The sequence below is a fragment of the Phacochoerus africanus genome, chromosome 1 (genome assembly GCF_016906955.1).
Source record: "Phacochoerus africanus isolate WHEZ1 chromosome 1, ROS_Pafr_v1, whole genome shotgun sequence".
NCBI classification, from domain to species: Eukaryota; Metazoa; Chordata; class Mammalia; order Artiodactyla; family Suidae; genus Phacochoerus; species Phacochoerus africanus.
The window spans coordinates 178,970,657-178,990,539 of record NC_062544.1 but is presented as its reverse complement, the minus strand read 5'-3'; the positions used below and the strand labels follow the sequence as shown (position 1 = coordinate 178,990,539).

At 43.6% G+C, this 19,883-nt stretch overlaps 1 protein-coding gene and 1 non-coding gene across 2 annotated transcripts; both read left to right on the top strand.

Annotated features, from left to right (window-relative positions):
* Nucleotides 1–5,161: 5,161 nt before the first annotated feature.
* LOC125110823 (P2Y purinoceptor 4-like) lies at nt 5,162–7,522 on the top strand. The gene is given in 5 exon segments (XM_047752446.1): nt 5,162–5,172; nt 6,423–7,065; nt 7,068–7,372; nt 7,374–7,443; nt 7,445–7,522. Coding segments are annotated over 5 exon segments (1,107 nt in total).
* A 9,075-nt stretch (nt 7,523–16,597) lies between these two features.
* Nucleotides 16,598–16,704, top strand: LOC125114691 (U6 spliceosomal RNA). Its single transcript, XR_007131877.1, has one exon. It is a non-coding gene; the product is annotated as a U6 spliceosomal RNA (small nuclear RNA).
* Nucleotides 16,705–19,883: the final 3,179 nt, after the last annotated feature.

Here is a 19,883-nt window from a genome sequence, read left to right as displayed (position 1 = left end):
GCATTATTAATGTTAAAAATTCCGATTTCAAAGTCTTTTGGAGGGTATCTCGTATTTGCATAAGTAAAAAGATTATTTTTTCAGTACTGATTATTTTTCCAGACAGTTCCTGAGCAGCCACCTTCTCTGTTGTGACAATACAATGTCAGAGCAATGTTTCCAAATCACTCCCTGTGTTTACACTAATTTGAAGCTGCCAATTATGTCAGATCCTTGTCAACAGAAAACATAAATGTGCAAGCTGCTATGTAAAGTAATTATTGAAATTAAGCACTGTCTCTAGAGAATCTTCTAAATTATTAAAAGGACCCAATTTGCTTTTCCTTGCGAAAAAATAAAAGCCCTTGGCTCTCATGTTTCAGGACAATTCACACATGAAAGAGGGACCCAGGTAGACAGCAGGCATAAGCCCACACTGTAAAAAGATAACACAAAATCATTAAAAGGAAAATGTCAGTGCTCTTTATCTTAAGACTCAAGGAATAGTTTTAACCTGGGTTGCTATGCAGGTCTCATTCTTGACAGTTCTTAAAAACTCTCATCTGTCTTCACTCTCTTCACCATTATCTCCAGATGAGGCTTTTTGAGCTAGGTTTCTGACATCTATAACAAAGGCACTAACTACACCTAGTGACTTTGGGGGAATGACCTGCTCCCCTGTCTTCTTTGTTGTGTGACTGGGGAAGGGGGAGAGGGAGTAAGTAACTAAGAAACCATTCCCTGGAAATCTGGGAATTTTCTGAGTCTCTGCTTGGTGAAAGAAGCCCAGGCTTGTCCTAAATCATCGCAGATAGGACCTCCACTGAACCTCAGTTTGCTCAGCTGTAAAATGGGGGAAATAATGCCAGTCATGCTTATCTCACAAGATCTTTTAAAAAATCATTCCCAACAAGGCTGCTTTTATCTGACTTTAATACCATTTCATTGTGTGAACCTAACACAGTAACCTTAGACAAAAGGCCAATACGAGGTGGTTCAGTTGGTAAGATTTTCTGTATGTTCTCAATGAACTGTGTCTCATCCACAGCTGCTATGCCTGGACTTGAGCCCAACCCCAATTCCTGCTGCCACTTAACAGAAAAAAATTGTAACCTGTCTGTCAGTCTTCATCGCCACCCAGTGGTATATTGGACAAATAACACCAAATTATCTTGTGGATTTGAAACACTGAAGTAATTCAAAGTAAACCGCCAACTATTTTAATTCACCATGTAATTAAAAAAATGTACCTCGGGGCCCCATTTTTTGGGAGGGGCCACTTCATGACATATGGAGTTGCCAGGCTAGGGATCAGATCTGAACCACAGGTGCCAGCTACGCTGCAGCTGTGGCAACACCAGATCCTTACCCCACTGTGCTGCACCAGGGATCGAGCCTGTGTCCCAGTGTTCCAGAGGCGTGACTAATCCCATTGTGCCAGAGCATGAACTCTTGGGACCCCGTTTTTAAAAATTTTTTGAAAAATCAAATAATTATGTTGTAATATAAATAATAAATCTCTAAGTCATCTTTGTAAGTTAAGAAATGCATAGAGTAGCTTTTGAGAAACCTCCACACTGTTTTCTACAAACAGTGTGGAGGTTTCTCAAAAAAACTAAAAATAGAACTATCATAACTCAGAAATTCAGCTTCTGGGTATATATCAAAAAAAAATCAAAAACACTAATTCAAAAAGATATATACACCCTCAATGTTCATAGCAGCATTATTTACAATTGCCAAGAAATGGAAGCAACTTAACTGTCCATCAAGAGATTAATGGATAGGAGTTCCTGTTGTGGCTCAGCAGTAACAAACCCGACTAGTATCCACGAGGGTTCAATCCCTGGCCTAGCTCAGTGGGTTAAAGATCTGGTGCTGCCGTCAGCTATGGCGTACGTCGCAGTCATGGCTTGGATCTGGCATTGCTATGGCTGTTGTGTAGGCTGGCGGCTACAGGTGTAATTCGACCTCTAGCCTGGGAACTTCCATATGCTGTGGGTGCAGCCCTAAAAAGACAAAGAAAAAAAAAACAGATGAATGGATAAAGAAGACATGGGACATATATGCAAGGGAATACTACCCAGCCATTAAAAAGAAAAAAATTTTGCTATTTGCAGTAACATGAATGGACTTGGAGAGCATTATTCTAAGTGAAATAAGTCACACAGAGAAAGACAAATACTGTATAATATCAGATATGTGTAGAATGTAAAAATTCAACAGACTAGTAAATATAACAAAAAAAGTAGCAGACTCACAGAGATCAAACTGCCAGTTATCAGTGGGAAGGGGGAGAGGAGGGGCAAACAGGGGTGGGGGAATGGGAGGTACAAACTATTGGGTATAAGAAAGGGTACAAGAATATATTGTACAACAAATGGAATATAGCCAATATCTCATAATGACTGTAAATGGAGTGTAACCTTTTAAAATTGTGTAAAAACTTAAAAATAAAAAAAAGTTTAAATAAATGCATATATTAATCAACAGCTTTTGGAACAACGTATAGAAACAAATTTACTGTCTGGAGGATTTATGACGCTCCATTAAATAGTTCCATTTCTCTAAGAAAACTCTCTAGAAACAGATAAAATACTAAATATTAAAATCAATTTATAGGTTTAAACAAATTAATAATGTAACAGTGGCATTTTAAAACAAAAATGAACAATGCCTACTCCTTTGGCCCAAAATCTTTTTAAAGGGGGATCTTATTTTCTCATTCAACAACCACACCTCCACAATTGAAAGGCAGTAACATTTTGTTGTTACTCAAATTTATTCATAACTTTCCCTTTTTCTGAACTCTCGAAACAGGTACCTTATAAATACTTGTTAAAGGAGAGAGAACAGTCCTTTCTTCATCTTAGCTGAGTCACTTCTCTAGGTAGTGATAAGGATTACAAACCACAAAAGAAAGAAGACTTCACTGTCCCTTTGGGAAGTTGTCCACCATGTCACTCAGAGGTCATTTCTGCTCCCAGGATGACTTGCTGAGGCCTCTGTTGAGCAGGGAGCCAGAAACCAGCCCAGGATCTTGGAAACTCACAGTGGGAGGAACTCTGGGCTGGAGAGTAGAAGTCCTAGTACCCATCTAGCCCAGATTCAGGATGCTCATTTCATTCTTTCCTCAAGGCCATCTCCCCATTGCATCCAACAGTAAAACAAATTCCACCTCTATAAGGTTAGTCTTTTTGAAGGCTCTTGAAGACATGGTGACAAAGAGGGGAAATTGCATTATGTCACATATGCTCACTTTCTGGAAGTGAGGGCATCTCTTCTCCTGAGAATTCCATTCCTCATGCCCCCATCTTCTCCTCTATTGTAAAACTCCAGCCTGCCTTTCACTCTGGGTATTTTCTTTTGTTCTACAAATAACTACATAACCCTTCAATGCTGCATCCCAATGAATGAAGGGAGCTAGGGGTGGTAGGAAAACAGGAGAAAAGTCAGGAGATGACAGAGGCCAGGGAAAAGAGGCTTCAAAGAGGAGGTGGTCAACACGACCACAGATTTTAGCGAGTGCATTAACCTTTTATGGCCTGAGTTTTTCTCCCTTTCCCCTACTCCATAACAGCAGTCTCAATGATGTACTGATCCAAACATTGTGTAGTTCTCTTACATGATGCCTTGACTAAGGAGAGTCAACCTGTCACTTACAAAGCTGTCCCTCCAGAATGTGGAAGTGCACAGAAATCATCTTATTCTGCTCAAGCTGCTGTAACAAAATGCCATAGACTGGATAGTATAAAACAACAGAAATGATTGCCCACAGTTATGGAAACTGGGAAGCCCAAGATCAAGAAGAGCAGGGTTTGGTTCCTGGCGAGAGCTCTCTTCCTGACTTACAGTCCACTTTCTTGCTATATCTTGACTCAAGAGAGAGCAAACTTTCTGCTGTCCTTTACTATAAAGACACTAATTCTACTCGATTAGGGCCCCCATCTTAGGACCTCATTTAATTGTAATTGCTTACCCCAAATGATGTCACACTACTGGTTAGGGATTGTAGGTAACACAATTCAGACCACATCAGAAGGTGATAGGAAGAAAAGTGACCTTGTCAGTTATGGGGCAGTAAAGCTACACGCACCCTCCCGTCCTCTCACATAAACCAAAGAGCTCAGGCTTCCAGGGTGCCACGGTCTCTAGAAGAGGAAGAGGAAGAAGGAAGGGTGGGAAGAGAACCAGAATATACTTGGTCACTCCCTGTGGCAGGGCTGTGTGCCTCTCTTCCAGCTAGTTCTCACAGTAACCTCACCGGAGACACTGTCACATTCTATAGCTGGGGAGACTGTGGCTCACAGAGATAAAGTGACTTGCTTTTTCAGACTGTTAATGGTCCCTGTTGGGACTGGGATTTGAGTGCTCTTCACCACAGTCCTGAGGGGGCAGAAGCCCACAGCCCACCTCAGCAGCAAGCCCACCAGACTGAAGAGCCTACCAAGCCCCACCAGTGTCTCCTCTGATTGGCAATTTCCTCACAGTAAAATGGCGCTAATGCTTCACCCACAGGGCTGTTCTGAGTATTACAAATGATCACAGTGTGAACTGGAGGGCCCAAGCCAGCGCTGAACCAGGCTGGTTCTCCTCCTTAACTTTCCTCTGAGAGTCCCCACTGAGGTGGGGAGGCAGCTTTGCTGGAAATAACTAAGCATTTTGCCAGCCCTCCATGTGGAAGATGACAGGGGACAAAAATGAACGAAAACCACCTTCTTTTTACCCACCCAGCCAAAAAGTTTTGGTCTCCCAGTCAGGCAGATCTTAAATCCAGTCTGTGCTGGGGGGTGAGCTCTCTGCAGGCTGCAGCATAGACAGCCACAGTCCCCACGACCTGAGACATCAGTCCTAGCCTTCCAGCTTCAGACTTCCACTCAGGCACTGGCCTCACCATCTGCCCAGTCTCAGGAACACCTTCAACTCCTTCTCTGGCTCTTGCCTCAGCAGTGCCTCTGAGGTCAGTGCCCACTCCCCATCCACCTGCATGGCCTTGCTTGGGGTCCCATGCATCTCTCACCTGTGTGCGTGACTCCAGCCCCCTTACAGTCTGACTGGTCCAGCCTCAGTTCTGTGCTGGGCTGGGTATGCTTTATCCCATCACTATCCTGCTTGAGCACATCCATATGGAGGTACGTGGCACCCTCGGTTTTCACTCCCATCATGGCACTCTTACCATCCCATGCCCTTCAGGTCTGTCCCTTTGTGTGTGCTGTGCCCCCAACCCTGCCCCAAATGTCCTCATGCTTCTTTCCTAGCAAGCTTCTCTGTTCTCCCAAGCAGCTCCCATGGCACCTAGCCTAAGAAGCCTTCACCCTCAGCACCCTGCTGGTTTTCATAGCATTAGATCAACCATTGTCCACATTGTAATGCAATGAGCTGTTTCTGCTTTTCTTCCCCACTGGACTGTGAGATCCTGGAAAGTGAGGACCATGTTTTAGTGATCTTTCATCCCTGTGCCTGACCAACAGATGCCCCATAAGTGTTTGTTGACTAACAGTGCAACAAACTGTTCCTTTTGTTGTAATGATCTATATGTTACAGTTTACAGTCAAAACTCAATTTACCACAAAACTACCCATCTTAAACTTTCCTCTCTTGCCTTGTATTAACTCATCTGAGTGTTAAGCTCTAGAAATAAACTTCTTTCCACCCCTGTGGGCTCCATGCTGACCAACTAACTGACCCATTGACTTCCCAATGCACCAAAAACTGCAGGCTCTACGTGCAGCTGTCCCAGCTCTGTAGGTCTGCCTATTGGATCTGCTTTGTCAACCAGGATAAGGGTAATAAAGAAGCTGCACCTGGCTTCATGACTCAGATTTGTCTTCTTGGATGTCCAGGATGCTGAAATGGTTAATAAGCAAATCAGCCTCAGGATTCAAATATGCAGTTAATAAATCCTGAAAGAGATACAAATCAAAATCCTCCAGCAGAGCCTGTAGGCAAAACCTGTGCTTTCCCTAATCCTTCCTAATGCCCAAGGATCACTTTCTACTCCACCAGGGGTTAGGGCCAGACTGTAGGCAATACTGCCCCCTAGGAATGCAATGGCGTCTCCAGATGGAGAAGGTCCTATTGGAGGTTTCTAACTCTATGCAAAGGAGTCTAGTCAGAGGACAAGTCCTGGCGCTGGAGGAAGTGTGTCCTGTTTAAATGACAGGAGCATCTCCCTGATGCCATGTGTATCTGAGCTTCCTATCCACCCGGCCTGGAGCCAAGAGTATACAAGTCAGGGCAAGGGAGGCCTTGTGGACCTGGTAAGTCTAGAAGCCCTGGTTTTGAAGACTGCTTTGCCCTTGGGGTTAACTCTTTTCTCTCTCTCTCTCTCCTGGAGCTGGTCTCTCTCAAACAAGTACTCTGACCTGACTGTGGGAGCTGAATACCAAACTAACACCCAGCTGAGGTCATGATGCTCTCTGATCCATTTTGTTTCCTCCCAGGGGAAGGAGAAGCAGGAGCAGCTGTGCTCCTGAGGGAGCCTCCCAGGAGATGGAGAAGCTGGATACCAATACCTCAAAGGAAGAAAGATTCTGCCATTTCTCAGAGAACTACAAGCAAATCTATCTCTCCCTGACCTACAGTATTATCTTTGTTCTAGGGCTGCCCCTGAATGGCACTGTCTTGTGGCTCTCCTGGCGCCAAAACAAGCCCTGGAGCTGTGCCACCATCTATCTGGTGAACCTGATGGTGGCTGACCTGCTTTATGTGCTGACACTGCCCTTCCTCATCATCACCTACTCCCTGGGTGACAGGTGGCCCTTCGGGGAGCTACTCTGCAAGCTGGTGCGCTTCCTGTTCTATACCAACCTCTACAGCAGCATCCTGCTGCTGACCTGCATTTCTGTGCACCGCTTCCTTGGCGTGTGCCACCCGTTGCGTTCTCTGCCTTACCGGACCCGCCGGCATGCCCTGCTGGGCACCGCCACCACGTGGGCTCTGGTGGTCCTCCAGCTGCTTCCCACCCTGATCTTCTCCCAAACAGACTACGTTGACGGCCACATGGTCTGCTACGACATGACCAGCCCAGAGAATTTTCATCAGTTTTTTGCCTATGCCATGGTCCTGATGTTGTCCGGCTTTGCCCTTCCCTCCTTGGTCATCTTGGTGTGCTACTCACTGATGGTCAGGAGTCTGACCAAGCCAGAGGAGGGCCTCATGAGGGCAGGCAGCACAGCCCGGGCCAAGTCCATCCGGACCATCCTGCTGGTGTGCAGCCTCTTTGCCCTCTGTTTTGTGCCCTTCCACATCACACGCTCCCTCTACCTGACCCTCCTCTACCTGCCTGCACAGAACTGCCAGCTCCTGATGGTAGCCAGCCTGGCCTACAAGATATGGAGGCCTCTGGTGAGCATGAGCAGCTGCCTCAACCCAGTCCTGTACTTTTTGTCAAGTGGGAACAACAGAGTCAGGCTCTTCCAGGAACTGAGGCATAACAAGGTGGGTGAGCACCCAGCTGGGACCAAGGGAGAGCAACCCAGGGGTGAGCAGATCTGGACACTGCCAAGATGAAGTTCAAGTGAAAAGAGCTCCGAGATGTTGACAAAGACTTGTTGAAACACAGCACAAGTGGGAGAGGGACTCAGGACCTCCTAGTGGTGTCCTGCTAGGAAGAATTCTATACTGATGGTAAGGGATTTTAAAATAAAAATACAGGAAGAGCCACCAACACAAAGGAACACTTTCTTAATTTAATGAGAGCTGACATTTATCTCATTGTTCAGATCTAAGCTGAAATGTCACCTCCTCAAAAAGCACTCTAGCCTATGTTGACCTCTCTCCCCCAGCCCAGCCACTCTCTATTGTTTCCCTTTTTATTGTGTTTGGAACACTTATTGGTACCTGGACTTGTTAATTTGTTTACTTATTTATGGTCTCTTCTCCCTAGAACATAGGCTCTGATAGGACAGGGACCTTATCTGAGTGACGTAACACCAGCCTCCACATAAGGGCCCAGCACACACTGAGTGCACAATAGATAGGGGCTGAAAGAATAAGTGGATGGGAGTTCCCGTCGTGGCGCAGTGGTTAACGAATCTGACTAGGAACCATGAGGTTGCGGGTTCGCTCCCTGCCCTTGCTCAGTGGGTTAAGGATCTGGCGTTGCCATGAGCTGTGGTGTAGGTTGCAGACGCGGCTCAGATCCTGCGTTGCTGTGGCTCTGGCGTAGGCCAGTGGCTACAGCTCCGACTGGACCGCTAGCCTGGGAACCTCCATATGCCGCGGGAGCAGCCCAAAGAAATAGCAAAAAGACACACACACAAAAAAAAAAAAAAGAAAAAGAATAAGTGGATGGATGGATGGTGAAGAAGCTTTGATATGTAAAAGTACTGTATACAGAGTAACTCATTTAATTGTCCCAACAGCCCTTGGAGGTGAGAGCTACTATTAGCACTACTTACCAATCAGGAAAGCATAGAGCATTAAGTAGCTTGTCCAAGGTCACCCAGCTGGAGAATGCCAGATCATAGTGCCAGAAGGAAGCTTGGAACCCTGGCACTGACTCTGAAGCACACACCCCTAAGACTGAAGCAGACTGTGCAATCCAAATACTGGTCCAGAGCCGGCCAAGTTCTCTGTGGTGACAATACCAGCTCACTTGTTTACATAACTGTTGTTACCTGCAGACCACTGGTATACACTTGGCGCTCTTTTACTACACTTCTTAACCAGCTTTCTGGTTAAGGTCAGAAAAAGCCCTGCAGGGACTTCTCATTGTGGCTCAGTGGTAACAAACCCGACTAGTATCCTGGCCTTGCTCAGGGGGTCAAGGATCTGTTGTTGGTGTACGCCACAGATGCAGCTCAGATCTGGCACTGCAGCTGTAGTGTACACAGGCTGCTGCAGCTCTGATTCAACCCCTTGCCTGGGAACTTCCATATGCCACAGGTGCGGCCCTAAAAAAAAGCGAAAAGAAAAAAGAAAAAGCTCTGCAGGGTATAATAGCTGCATGAATAATGATTCACCTTTTTCTTATTTAAACATAATATCTCAGCTTATGACAAAATTTTACCACTGTCTTAAATCATAATATGATGTTCCTCTTAAAAAAAAAAGATCCAAGTTAATTTAAAAAAAAAAAGAGCCTCTCATAGTTAAATAACCATGATATCCAAGGAATTCTCAGATCTAAACATATATTATTTAATCATTCATTATAATCTCCCTATGAAGAGATAGATAAGCCTTTTTCATAAAAACCTTACTGTAACCCCTCATTACTACTTTACTTTATTTACAGGAAATATCCTAGTAAACCATGTACATGTCTAAATTATAAAGTTTTATTCTAGGGAGTTCCCGTTGTGGCTCAGTGGGTATCCATGAGGTTGTGGGTTCAATCCCTGGCCTCGCTCAGTGGGCTAAGGATCTGGCATTGCTGTGCGCTATGGTGTAGGCTGCAGATGCAGCTCAGATCTTGCATTGCTGTGTCTGTGGCATGGGCTGGCAGCTGCACCTCCGATTCGACTCCTAGCCTGGGAATTTCCATATGCTGCAGGTGTGACCCTAAAAAGCAAAAAAAAAAAAAAATTCCAAAAGTGCAGTTTATTGCTTTCAGGAGCACACAATAATTAGAACTACACTAAGTGCTGCCTAGCAGAATGCCTTAGGATAATTAGTTTAATGAATAGGCGAGGATGTTGTCTAATTAGCAGGTCAGCTGTTCCTATACAAGTAAATGCTTCTACAGCAGCTGGGAGAGTTTAAAACTGTTTGCTCTTTTGAATATTCTCAGTCATCTTGCTTATTATTAATTTTTGTCCCTTTCCTCTCATAAACACACAGGCAGGAATCAGCTGACCTACGGTCCCAGCTATGACCCCTTACAAATTAGCAAGATTTAATATTCCTGAAGAACTGGTTCCCCATTCAAAGCTTAAAGCCATCCCACAACCCACTTAGCCCTTAATCTCTAATACCCACAAGGCCTGCCAAACCTGAAAAGGGAAAGAAAAATGATATAGAATCTTCAGGATCATTGCCTTTATCTAAAAAGCAAGTGCTTTGTATCCCTGGCCAAAATTTTCCAGTCTTTAGTCCTTGTTAACCTATGTACTTGCCATTATTTCTCTGATCCATATAATGCTGATTTTGCTTGCGGAGAATCTTTTGACCTACTTAACAGCAGAGTATAAGCATCTACTTTTAATTCATTTCTTGATAGTTGGGATCAAAAAAGTTTAATTTAGTTGTCATCCTGGTTTTCCAGGATAGTTAAGACACAAGTCAAAGCAGACTATTCTCTTTGGATAAATGGCCTCATTGAAAGGGGAGATGGGGGAGTTCTGCTGTGGCTCAGCAGGTTAGGAACCCAAAATAGTGTCCATGAGGATGCAGGTTCCATCCTTGGACTTGATGGCAACCATTCTGTCACAATGAGGGAGTGTTAGGTACAAGAATGTGGGTTAGGGATCCAGCATTGCCTTCAGCTGTAGCACAAGCCGCAGATGCAGCTCAGATCCAGTGTTGTTGTGTAGGCCGGCAGCTTCAGCTCCAGTTCGCCCCCTAGCCTGGGAACTGCCATATGCTGCAGGTGTGGCCCTAAAAAGAAAAATGGGGGTGAGGATCTGGGACCCCACTGCCCAACAAAAGTCAAGTGGATATTTCTGGCTCCCCTATGGCTATCGAAACCCACCTTCACAAGGGGACAAGGAGACTAGAAGAGATAAAAGTTTTCCCCAAATCTCCCCATTCAGTGGCCACCACCAAAGTGAAAGCCAGGGTCCTCAAACCTGTTATCATCCTGGGCCCTCAAACATTCTGCATAATCTGCCTGGCTGCTTTCACAGGTTAAAACAAAATCAAAGGTCACTGAACAGCACCATGTTCAAAATACCATGCCTGGGGCAGTACTGGATATAAATATAATGGCTGTAAGCCACCTACAAGTGTCAAGCATGGTGCCAGCCCCTGAGAAGGTTACAAAATGTTGGAGAAACAAAACCAAAACATATAAACAACAATATGAGCACTAATTAAAAATTTCAGCAGCTACAGAAAAAAATCACATCAGTTGTTCATTAACCAAAAAGGAACAATACAGTTGGTAGATGTTAAGAAATTTTCTGCAGGTGGCAAGGGGATGTGGGGGCCATGAAGGGCATTATAACAATGCTGAAGGCTGGGTAAAATTGCAATTAGAATTTCTCAAGCATTGTAAAAAACTGGAAAATTTGTGTGATGGCCAATGGCTGTTTCCTGGAGGGCAGGAGGTGAAGATAATGCTGGAAGGATGGGCCAAAGCGTGATTATGAAGGCCACCCCAAAGCCAGCAAAAGAACCACTTCTCAAGGCATGGCCACGGACCCACCAAGGGCTTTTGAGCAGGAGAGTGATGGGATCAAATCTATGACTTAGAAACTTAATCTGGCAGCCACTGGAATTTGAATGGATCATAGAAAAGAAACAATGTCACAGCAGACTTCCATGAGATCTCCTAATTAGTCTTCTTCCCCTCAAAGCCAGCCTACATACCACCTCCAGATTTTTCCCTTTTTAAAAGAGCATTTTTCATAGATCACACTCTCCATTACTAACTCTGTCCCTTCCCTCCCTATATCCTTACTTCTACAGGATAAAGCTCAGATTTCTCATATTGGTTCACTAGACCCATCACAGTCCAGTCCCGCAGAATTTTCAACTCCCAGGTCGCCTACCACACCATGTGGATTGCTACCTCTCATGTTTACTGTGGAGCCACCATCTACCACTCAACATCCTCCTCCTTCTCCACACGCCTAAGTACTCATCTTCCCAGACCTTGAGGTATACTTCCTCCAGCTCCCCAATCTCACTCTGCACTGCTGATCCACCCACTGCGCCCATCATCTCGGAGTTGATGATAGGCTCCTTTATCATTTCAGGTTGGTTTCCTCTCCCCTACTACTCCATTTTTCAATCTATAAACTCTGGCATCAGAGCAACATTCTGAGCATGGCAGACACTCAGTAAGCAATGGTGATGCTGACAATGAAAAGGGGGAAGATGGAGGTGACCACCATTTACAGGACCACTGCAGTGATCCAAGCATAGAGATAACAGGCATGATTAGAACTAAAAAAAATTTTCAAACATATTGGAAAGAATGAAGAGAAATGAAATAAATTATTAAGACATGGGTGGTAACGGAGATAGAACAAAAATGACTCTGAGGCTTCAAGCTTGAAAATCAAAAGATGCACTAGGACCTAGCATATAGTGGGCACTCAACAGCTACTAGGGAAAGAAAAAAGAAGGAAAGGAGGGAGGGAAGGAGGCTGTCTGTTTACTGTGGGGGAGTTCAGACAAGTTAAATGTGAGCTGCTAGTGAGGCCTCAAGGTGGAAATGTAGAATGAAGGTTCAGAGACAGCTTAAACTCAAGCTCTAGGCTTAGGGTTATCTGTCAGGCAATTATTCAAAGCTGCAGATAGAAATTACATCTCTAGGAAGAAGGGAAGAGAAAGGAGATACAGGAACCACAAAAACCTTACAGGGAATACAGGAGGTGATGCTGCGTAATAAAGCGTTGGAAAAGCAAATGAGGGAACAGTTTTAATAAAGAGAGCTGTCAAGGGTATCTCAGGAAACAGACTAGTCAGAGAATTGTGTCCAACGTCCAGCACTGCAGGGCAAAGGGGGGAATCCAAGAAAAGGGACAGCGCAATACAGCAAAACAGAAGGCACTCTGTTCCACAGAACAAAAGGCCCTGGGCTTTAGCCCACACACCTTTTATTAAGGAAGGTGCCGTATGTAGATTAGTGGACAGGAGCAGGCATAGGCAATGATTCTCTTAGGGAATAATAAAAGAAACTATTAGTAGTGGTGCATACCTCTAGGGCATAGTGCAGCTGCTTATAAAATAGCATAGTTTATGCATAATGTCTTTATAGGAGACCCTGTACTTTAGAACTCTGTGTCAGCAGATATTTGCCTTTGGCAGAGTTCAACTGTTCAGTGGTCTCCAAGAGAGAATGAACAGTTGTCTCCTAGCAAACAACTCAGTGCCACCTCTTCCAAGAAGCTGCCTCTGGAGTTCCCGTCATGGCGCAGTGGTTAACGAATCCGACTAGGAACCATGAGGTTGCGGGTTCACTCCCTGGCCTCGCTCAGTGGGTTAAGGATCAGGCGTTGCCGTGAGCTGTGGTGTAGGTTGCAGACGCGGCTCGGATCCCGCGTTGCTGTGGCTCTGGCGTAGGCCGTTGGCTACAGCTCCGATTAGACCCCTAGCCTTGGAACCTCCATATGCCGCGGGAGCAGCCCAAGAAATGGCAAAAAGACCAAAAAAAAAAAAAAAAAAGCCGCCTCTGATCACACACATCAGAAGGCCCTTTTTCCTTCTCTGACCCCTCATCCACACCTCTTAAGACACATCTCCCCTTCTACCAAATATGAGCAGCATTACTTAAGTTCCCTTATTTCCCCTCCTACAGCATCTAGGCTTGAATATACAGGTACTTGCTAAATCTCTGTGGAGTAAATGAATATACAGCAAATAATTGTCCTGTGTATGCTCTTCTGGAATTACTGCCTAAATCCAGTTTCTGAATGTGTGCCTATAAAACGAAATCACAAATCGTTTGGGATTTATTTGTTCTCACACTCACCAACTGCAATTCAAAAGCAATTCCAGGCCACACAATACCTGCAAGCATTCTCACTTTTTAGCCCATATTTCAAGGACAATAAAGAAATTTTTCACAAAGTCATTTGCAATTAAGCATAACCTAAGCTTGCAGAATTATGTATTCTCATTGTCTTTTATTTTCTTGTAAACAAGCCAAATCTCTTTAGTATTTCAATTTCTCAACTTTATGTTTTGTTGAGGTCTTCGCGTGGTTTTTTTTTTTCATATACCAAACAACTTCAAAGGTAATGGCCTCAAGAAGAATTCCATGATAAGAAGTAGAACTTATGTTCTTCCAGCAAGCTTTAGCTGGACATTTTTATAATAGTTAAATTATGAACAAAAAGTGAGACGTGCCACTTCAAGAAAATTAAAGAATCGCGGAGTCTGAGAATGTTCCACACTGCAAGCAGAAAAACACATTAGCTACAAGACATTTAGAAAGCATTAACCCATCAACCAAAGACATAGCCACTGGAGACTCTTTATGCCCTCTTCCCTCACAGCCTAGTTTCTTGTGAGAGTAGGCTACACTTTTTTTTTTTGTCTTTTTGCCTTTTCTAGGGTCACTCCCGAGGCATATGGAGGTTCCCAGGATAGGGGTCTAATCAGAGCTGTAGCTGCCAGCCTACGCCAGAGCCACAGCAACGCAGGATCCGAGCTGCATCTGCAACCTTCACCACAGCTCATGGCAATGCCGGGTCCCCAACCCACTGAGCAAGGCCAGGGATCGAACCTGCAACCTCATAGTTCCTAGTCAGATTTGCCAACCACTGCACCACAACGGGAACTCCAGGCTACACTTTTTATTGCAATTTCTACCTTGAATTCATATGCCAAATTCCTACAAGCTGGCTGTTCCCATCCTGCCATCCCACTCCAACCGAAACTGCAAGTTTCAGAAAGGCAAAACAGAAATCATTTTCCTCCCAAACCTGCTTTCTGCTTAATGGTGCCACTATCCCTCCAAGCCAGAAATCTGGGAGTCATGCTTAATTCCAGTCTCTCCAGCACTTTGTCATGATCACATTGTCAATGCAATTTCACAAGCGTCACTGAAACTTGTCCTCTCCTTTTTCTCTGCACTGCCACTGCCTTAGTTCCAATTCCATCACCTCTCATGAGCTTCACTGCTCCAAGCTATTAATCTCTGAATCTAGATTTGTTCCCCTCAACCTCAAATTCACTCCCTGCCTTCTGCTATTCTGGAGTCTTATTTCTAAAAACTTAATACCCAATATAAAAACTTTCTAAAGCTCCCATTTGCCTTCAGGATTAAGATCAAAATACTCAACATGGAATGACAAGCCCTCAGCAATCTGCCTCCTATCAGAGCTTTCAACCAGAACTCTTCACACACTGCCTTCTCTCCATCTTCATTAACCAGCAGGCTCCCTCAGGACTATCTGTGGGACCTCTCATACTCCTCACTCGCATTCCACTGCTTCTGTGCCTAGGAGAGTCATCCTACTTGTCCGTTGTGATGCAGCCCAAAGACCATCTCCTCCGAGAATCTTAGAAGTATTCGAGGCTCACCACCCTGTTAGCCATTGCTCTTTGACAATGCTCATCACACTGTATTACAATCACAGAATCACTGATGCTCTATTTTTCCCACTCGACGTGACCCTTGTGGAAGACGGTTCACATTTTCCACACCTCTGAATCACTGCCCCTAGCAAAGAGCCTTAGGTTCAGCGATGCCAGAAATTAATGATGTCATAGAAGTCTGCATTACATCATCAAGCATCATCCATTTTTACAGCATTGTATTCGGTTTTCCCCACTACTATATTTCTTTGAATCATAAGATGCTGTCAATGACTCATCCCAATTTCAGAAATGTTAAGAAGTGAAATACTGTGGTCTACAAAATAAGCACATTATTTAAGTAACAGATTATAAACTTTATCCTTAGTCATCAGACTAAAAAGACAGTTTAAAAATCCAAGTGTTGGAAAATAACCTAAAATAACTAATAAATGAAGAGAACACACATATGTTATCTTAAAATATTACAATCTCTTTCCTTTGAAATGGTCATTAAGGAACTCTTTGTTCTGTATCCCTATTGTGGTAGCCAGAACACAAATCCATATCTATTAAAATTCATAGAACTGTAAAAACAAAATCATGGAAGGCATTCTAAAATCTCCATTAAATATGGCCCATTTCTCCCCTCCCCCAACACTTCCATGGACCTCATCAGAAACCAAAAAAGACACTTGCTTCTCCCCTGACACTCAGTCCATCTCATAAGCGATGACTCTGAAATCTGGAGACACTCGTCTCCAGGCCCCGCCCCCCGCTCCCCGCTCTCCACATCCCAGACCAGGCTTCCAGCTGCTCACACAGGTCCTGTTCCCCTTACAGCCAATTCTCTCATCCCAGCTTTCCCAGCCCTGTGGCCGCCAGCTCAAAGCCACCTCTCTCCTCTCAACCTCCTCCCACTTCAGGCCATCAACCATATGATCATCTCTCATCCACTGCACCCTCTGAAATATGGGCTCAATAGAGTGGGGATAAGCGGAAAAGGATTTGGCTTTTGTTCTGATACTTTTATCTACCAGGGCACATAGGGTCTGCTTTGAGTGGTTAAAAACCACCTGAATATGATAAGCACAGAACCTGGAAATAATCAGATTTTCCTTGGGAAAATGAACCAGCCTCAATATTGGGGGAGGAGTGGGGGGCAAAGGGTTGGAACAAGCCTCACAAGAAGCAAGAAGCTTGAAAATGTCACCAGCCCACACTTGTGGCTGTACATGAACAACCAACCCACTGTATCCTAGAAATTTCCACACGTGCTTCATTTGCTTGCCAGAATGCCTAAAGGAATCTGAAGGCAATCGTAGGAGGACCCATGCAGTCCAACCTACTTATCAACTGAATACAAGGAATGTTCAGATGGTTCTCTAAACAACGTTTTAGGTCATCTATCAAAGAATACACACCTAACATATGGTAATTAACTGTATTTATATGTTTCATAAATTAAGAACATGAGTACTAGGTGCTCACTTCGGCAGCACATATACTAAAATTGGAACAACACAGAGAAGATTAGCATGGCCCCTGCGCAAGGATGACACGCAAATTCGTGAAGTGTTCCATATTTAAAAAAAAAAAAAAAAAAAAGAACATGAGTACTACAAGGAACTCTAGTGATAGTCCATTTTGCTAATCAGGAAATGGAAGCACAGAAAATTACTAACCTACTGAAACTTAGGAGATAGCACAGAAGGTGAGCCTCTTCAAAAAGAGAAAAAAGACAAACTCCACTTTAGGATGCAAATCCCAAATGGAATGCTTCAAAAATCCCTTGATTTTCACTACAAAACATTTACAGCCAAACCTACTGGTGTGGGGGGAATCATTTTAGGAGGAGAGTTAAGTTAGGCAGAGTAGCTGCCAAGAAATGGGAATCATAAAGATTCACCAAGGAGAAGACACGGTCCCTTGAGTGCATGACCCTATACATGAACACCTCAGGGGAATAAGCGCTTAGAGGTCTGCAGTAAATTTGGCTGCCTGTCCTGCCTGTAGGGCTTTTCTAACAGAACACAAAAGAGTTCCCCATTGATCTCCAGGCAGCAAATCTCTGCTCAGAGTCTAATCTCAAATCCCCGCTGGGACACACAAAGAACAAAGAGCCAAGAGGCCCTGAGGATGAGACATTCCAGAAATCATGGATAGCTTGCAGACAACATGAAGCTGTTCTCTACTTCCACTGGAACCAAAATACAAATGCCTTGACCCTATTCTCTATTGCTTTGTCACCTATAGTTCCCTTCACATGCAATTTTCTTCCTGTTGATGCAAATTTATTTCTCACTCAGGGGCTGTTTAACTCCCACCTACAGTCCCAAAGTTCTCTGGAAAACGTTACTTGTTACCTTCCTCCCTCTGAACAGTAACTACCACTTTCCTCAAATAGGAACACTCAAACTTCCCTTGAATTTGGTTCTTTGTAGGGTTTTTTCACTTTTACTATACAATAAGTGTTCACTGTTGAAAAATTAGAAAATACAAATAAGCAAAAAAAAAAAAAGTCATCACCCAGAGACATTAACACACATATCCTTCCGACATGTTTGTGTTTGTTTTTACAGAATCAACAGCACACGAATCTTCCACATAAAAATGTCACCATTCCATGTCAATATGCTCTCTAATGAAACCATTTAATGACTACTCAATATTTCACTTTAAGCATATTATACAATGTACCTAACAAGTCTCCTTACAAACCTGGGTGATTTTCTCTCTTAGGCTGTTATAAACAATCTTGTAAGATACTTTCCTAAAATATGTTTAATGTGTGTATTTGTCTGATGATTTCCTTAGAATAAATTATTAGAATGGAAGTGCTAAATCAAAAGGCATGCAGCCCCCCACCATCCTGCTTTTCAGATCTTTTTATTCATATTGCCAATTCATCCTCCAAAATGTAAGTTTATCCTCCAGTTTACTCTCCTTTTTATGCATCAGGCAAAAAAATATTTATTTTGTGCCTACTTTGTGCTAGGCACTACCAACACAGTAATTATTAACATACCAGACACATGTAGATATAAAGATGAACTGGTGCAGCCACCACAGAGAACAGCATGGATGTTCCTTAAAAAACTACAAATAGTTAACATATGATCATGCAAAACTACACCTGGTTATATAAGCAGAAAACCTCTAATTTGAAAAGACACATGCACCTCAATGTTCACAGCAAGAAGATGGAGAAACAAGTTAAATGTCCATCAACATATGACTGGATATGAAAATGTGGTACATATACACAATGAACTACTACCCAGCCATAAAAAAAGAATAAAATAATGCCATTTGCAGCAACATGGATGGATGTAGAGATTATCATATTAAGTGAAGTTAAGTCAGAGAGAGAAAGACAAATATCATATGATATTGCTTATACGTGGAATCTAAAATATGACACAGGAGTTCCCACCGTGACACAGAAGGTTAAGGATCCAGTGCTGTCTACAGCAGCTCAGGTCACTGCTGAGGCATGGGCTCAATCCCAGGCCCAGTACAGTAGGTTAAGGATCCTATGTTGCTGCAGCTGTGGTACAGGTTGCAACTGTGGCTCAGGTTCTATCCCTAGCCTGGGAACTTTCATATGCCATGGGTGCAGCCAAAAAATTTGTTTTTAATTAAAAAAAAAAAAAAAAAACCATGAGGGAGTTCCTGCTGTGCACAGCGGAAATGAAGCCAACTAGTATCCATGCGGATGCGAGTTTGATCTCTGGCCTCTCTCAGTGGGTTAAGGATCTAGTGTTGCTGCAAGCTATGGTGTAGGCTCGGATCTGGCATTGCTGTGGCTGTGGCTGTGGCATACACCAGCCTCTGTAGCTCCGATTCAACCCTTAGCCTAGTAACCTCGAGATGCCACAAGTGCAGCCCTAAAAAGAAAAAAGAAAATATGACACAAATGAACTTATTTACAAAACAGAAAAAGACTCCCACACAGAAACAAACTTATTAAAGGGGATTGGTTGGGCGTATAAATTAGGAATTTCGGGTTAACATATACACACTACTATATAAAAAAATAGGTAAACAACAAAGACCTATTGTATAGCACAGGAAACTATACTCAATATCTTGTAATAATCCAATGAAAAACAATCTGAAAAAAATATATATATATAACTGAATCAATTTGCTATATACTTAAAACTAACACAACAGGAGTTCCCGTCGTGGTGCAGTGGTTAAGGAATCCGACTAGGAACCATGAGGTTGCGGGTTCGGTCCCTGCCCTTGCTCAGTGGGTTAAGGATCCGGCATTGCCGTGAGCTGTGGTGTAGGTTGCAGACGTGGCTCGGATCCTGCGCTGCTGTGGCTCTGGCGTAGGCCAGAGGCTACCTCTCCGATTCGACCCCTAGCCTGGGAACCTCCATATGCCACGGGAGCGGCCCTAGAAATGGCAAAAAAAAAAAAAAAAAACTAACACAACATTGTAAATTAATTACACTTCAATTTAAAAAAATAACAGACACAGTTCTTGCCCTCGTGGAGTTTACAACCTAAAGGAAGAGACAGAAACTCACACACACCTCATGACAAACTTCATTATAAACTGAGATTAAGCTAAGAAAGAAAAGTATAGGGTTTCTGAAAAGATCACAGGAATTTTAAAAGAATCTGATATAGCCTGAAGGGTCTGGAAGAATTCCCATAGGAAGAATGGTTCTGAGTTGGGCTAATGTTTTCTGTTGTAAATCCCATGAAACCAGGTTGTCAAGAGTCCTGGATAAAATATTCTAAGCAAATGGAAC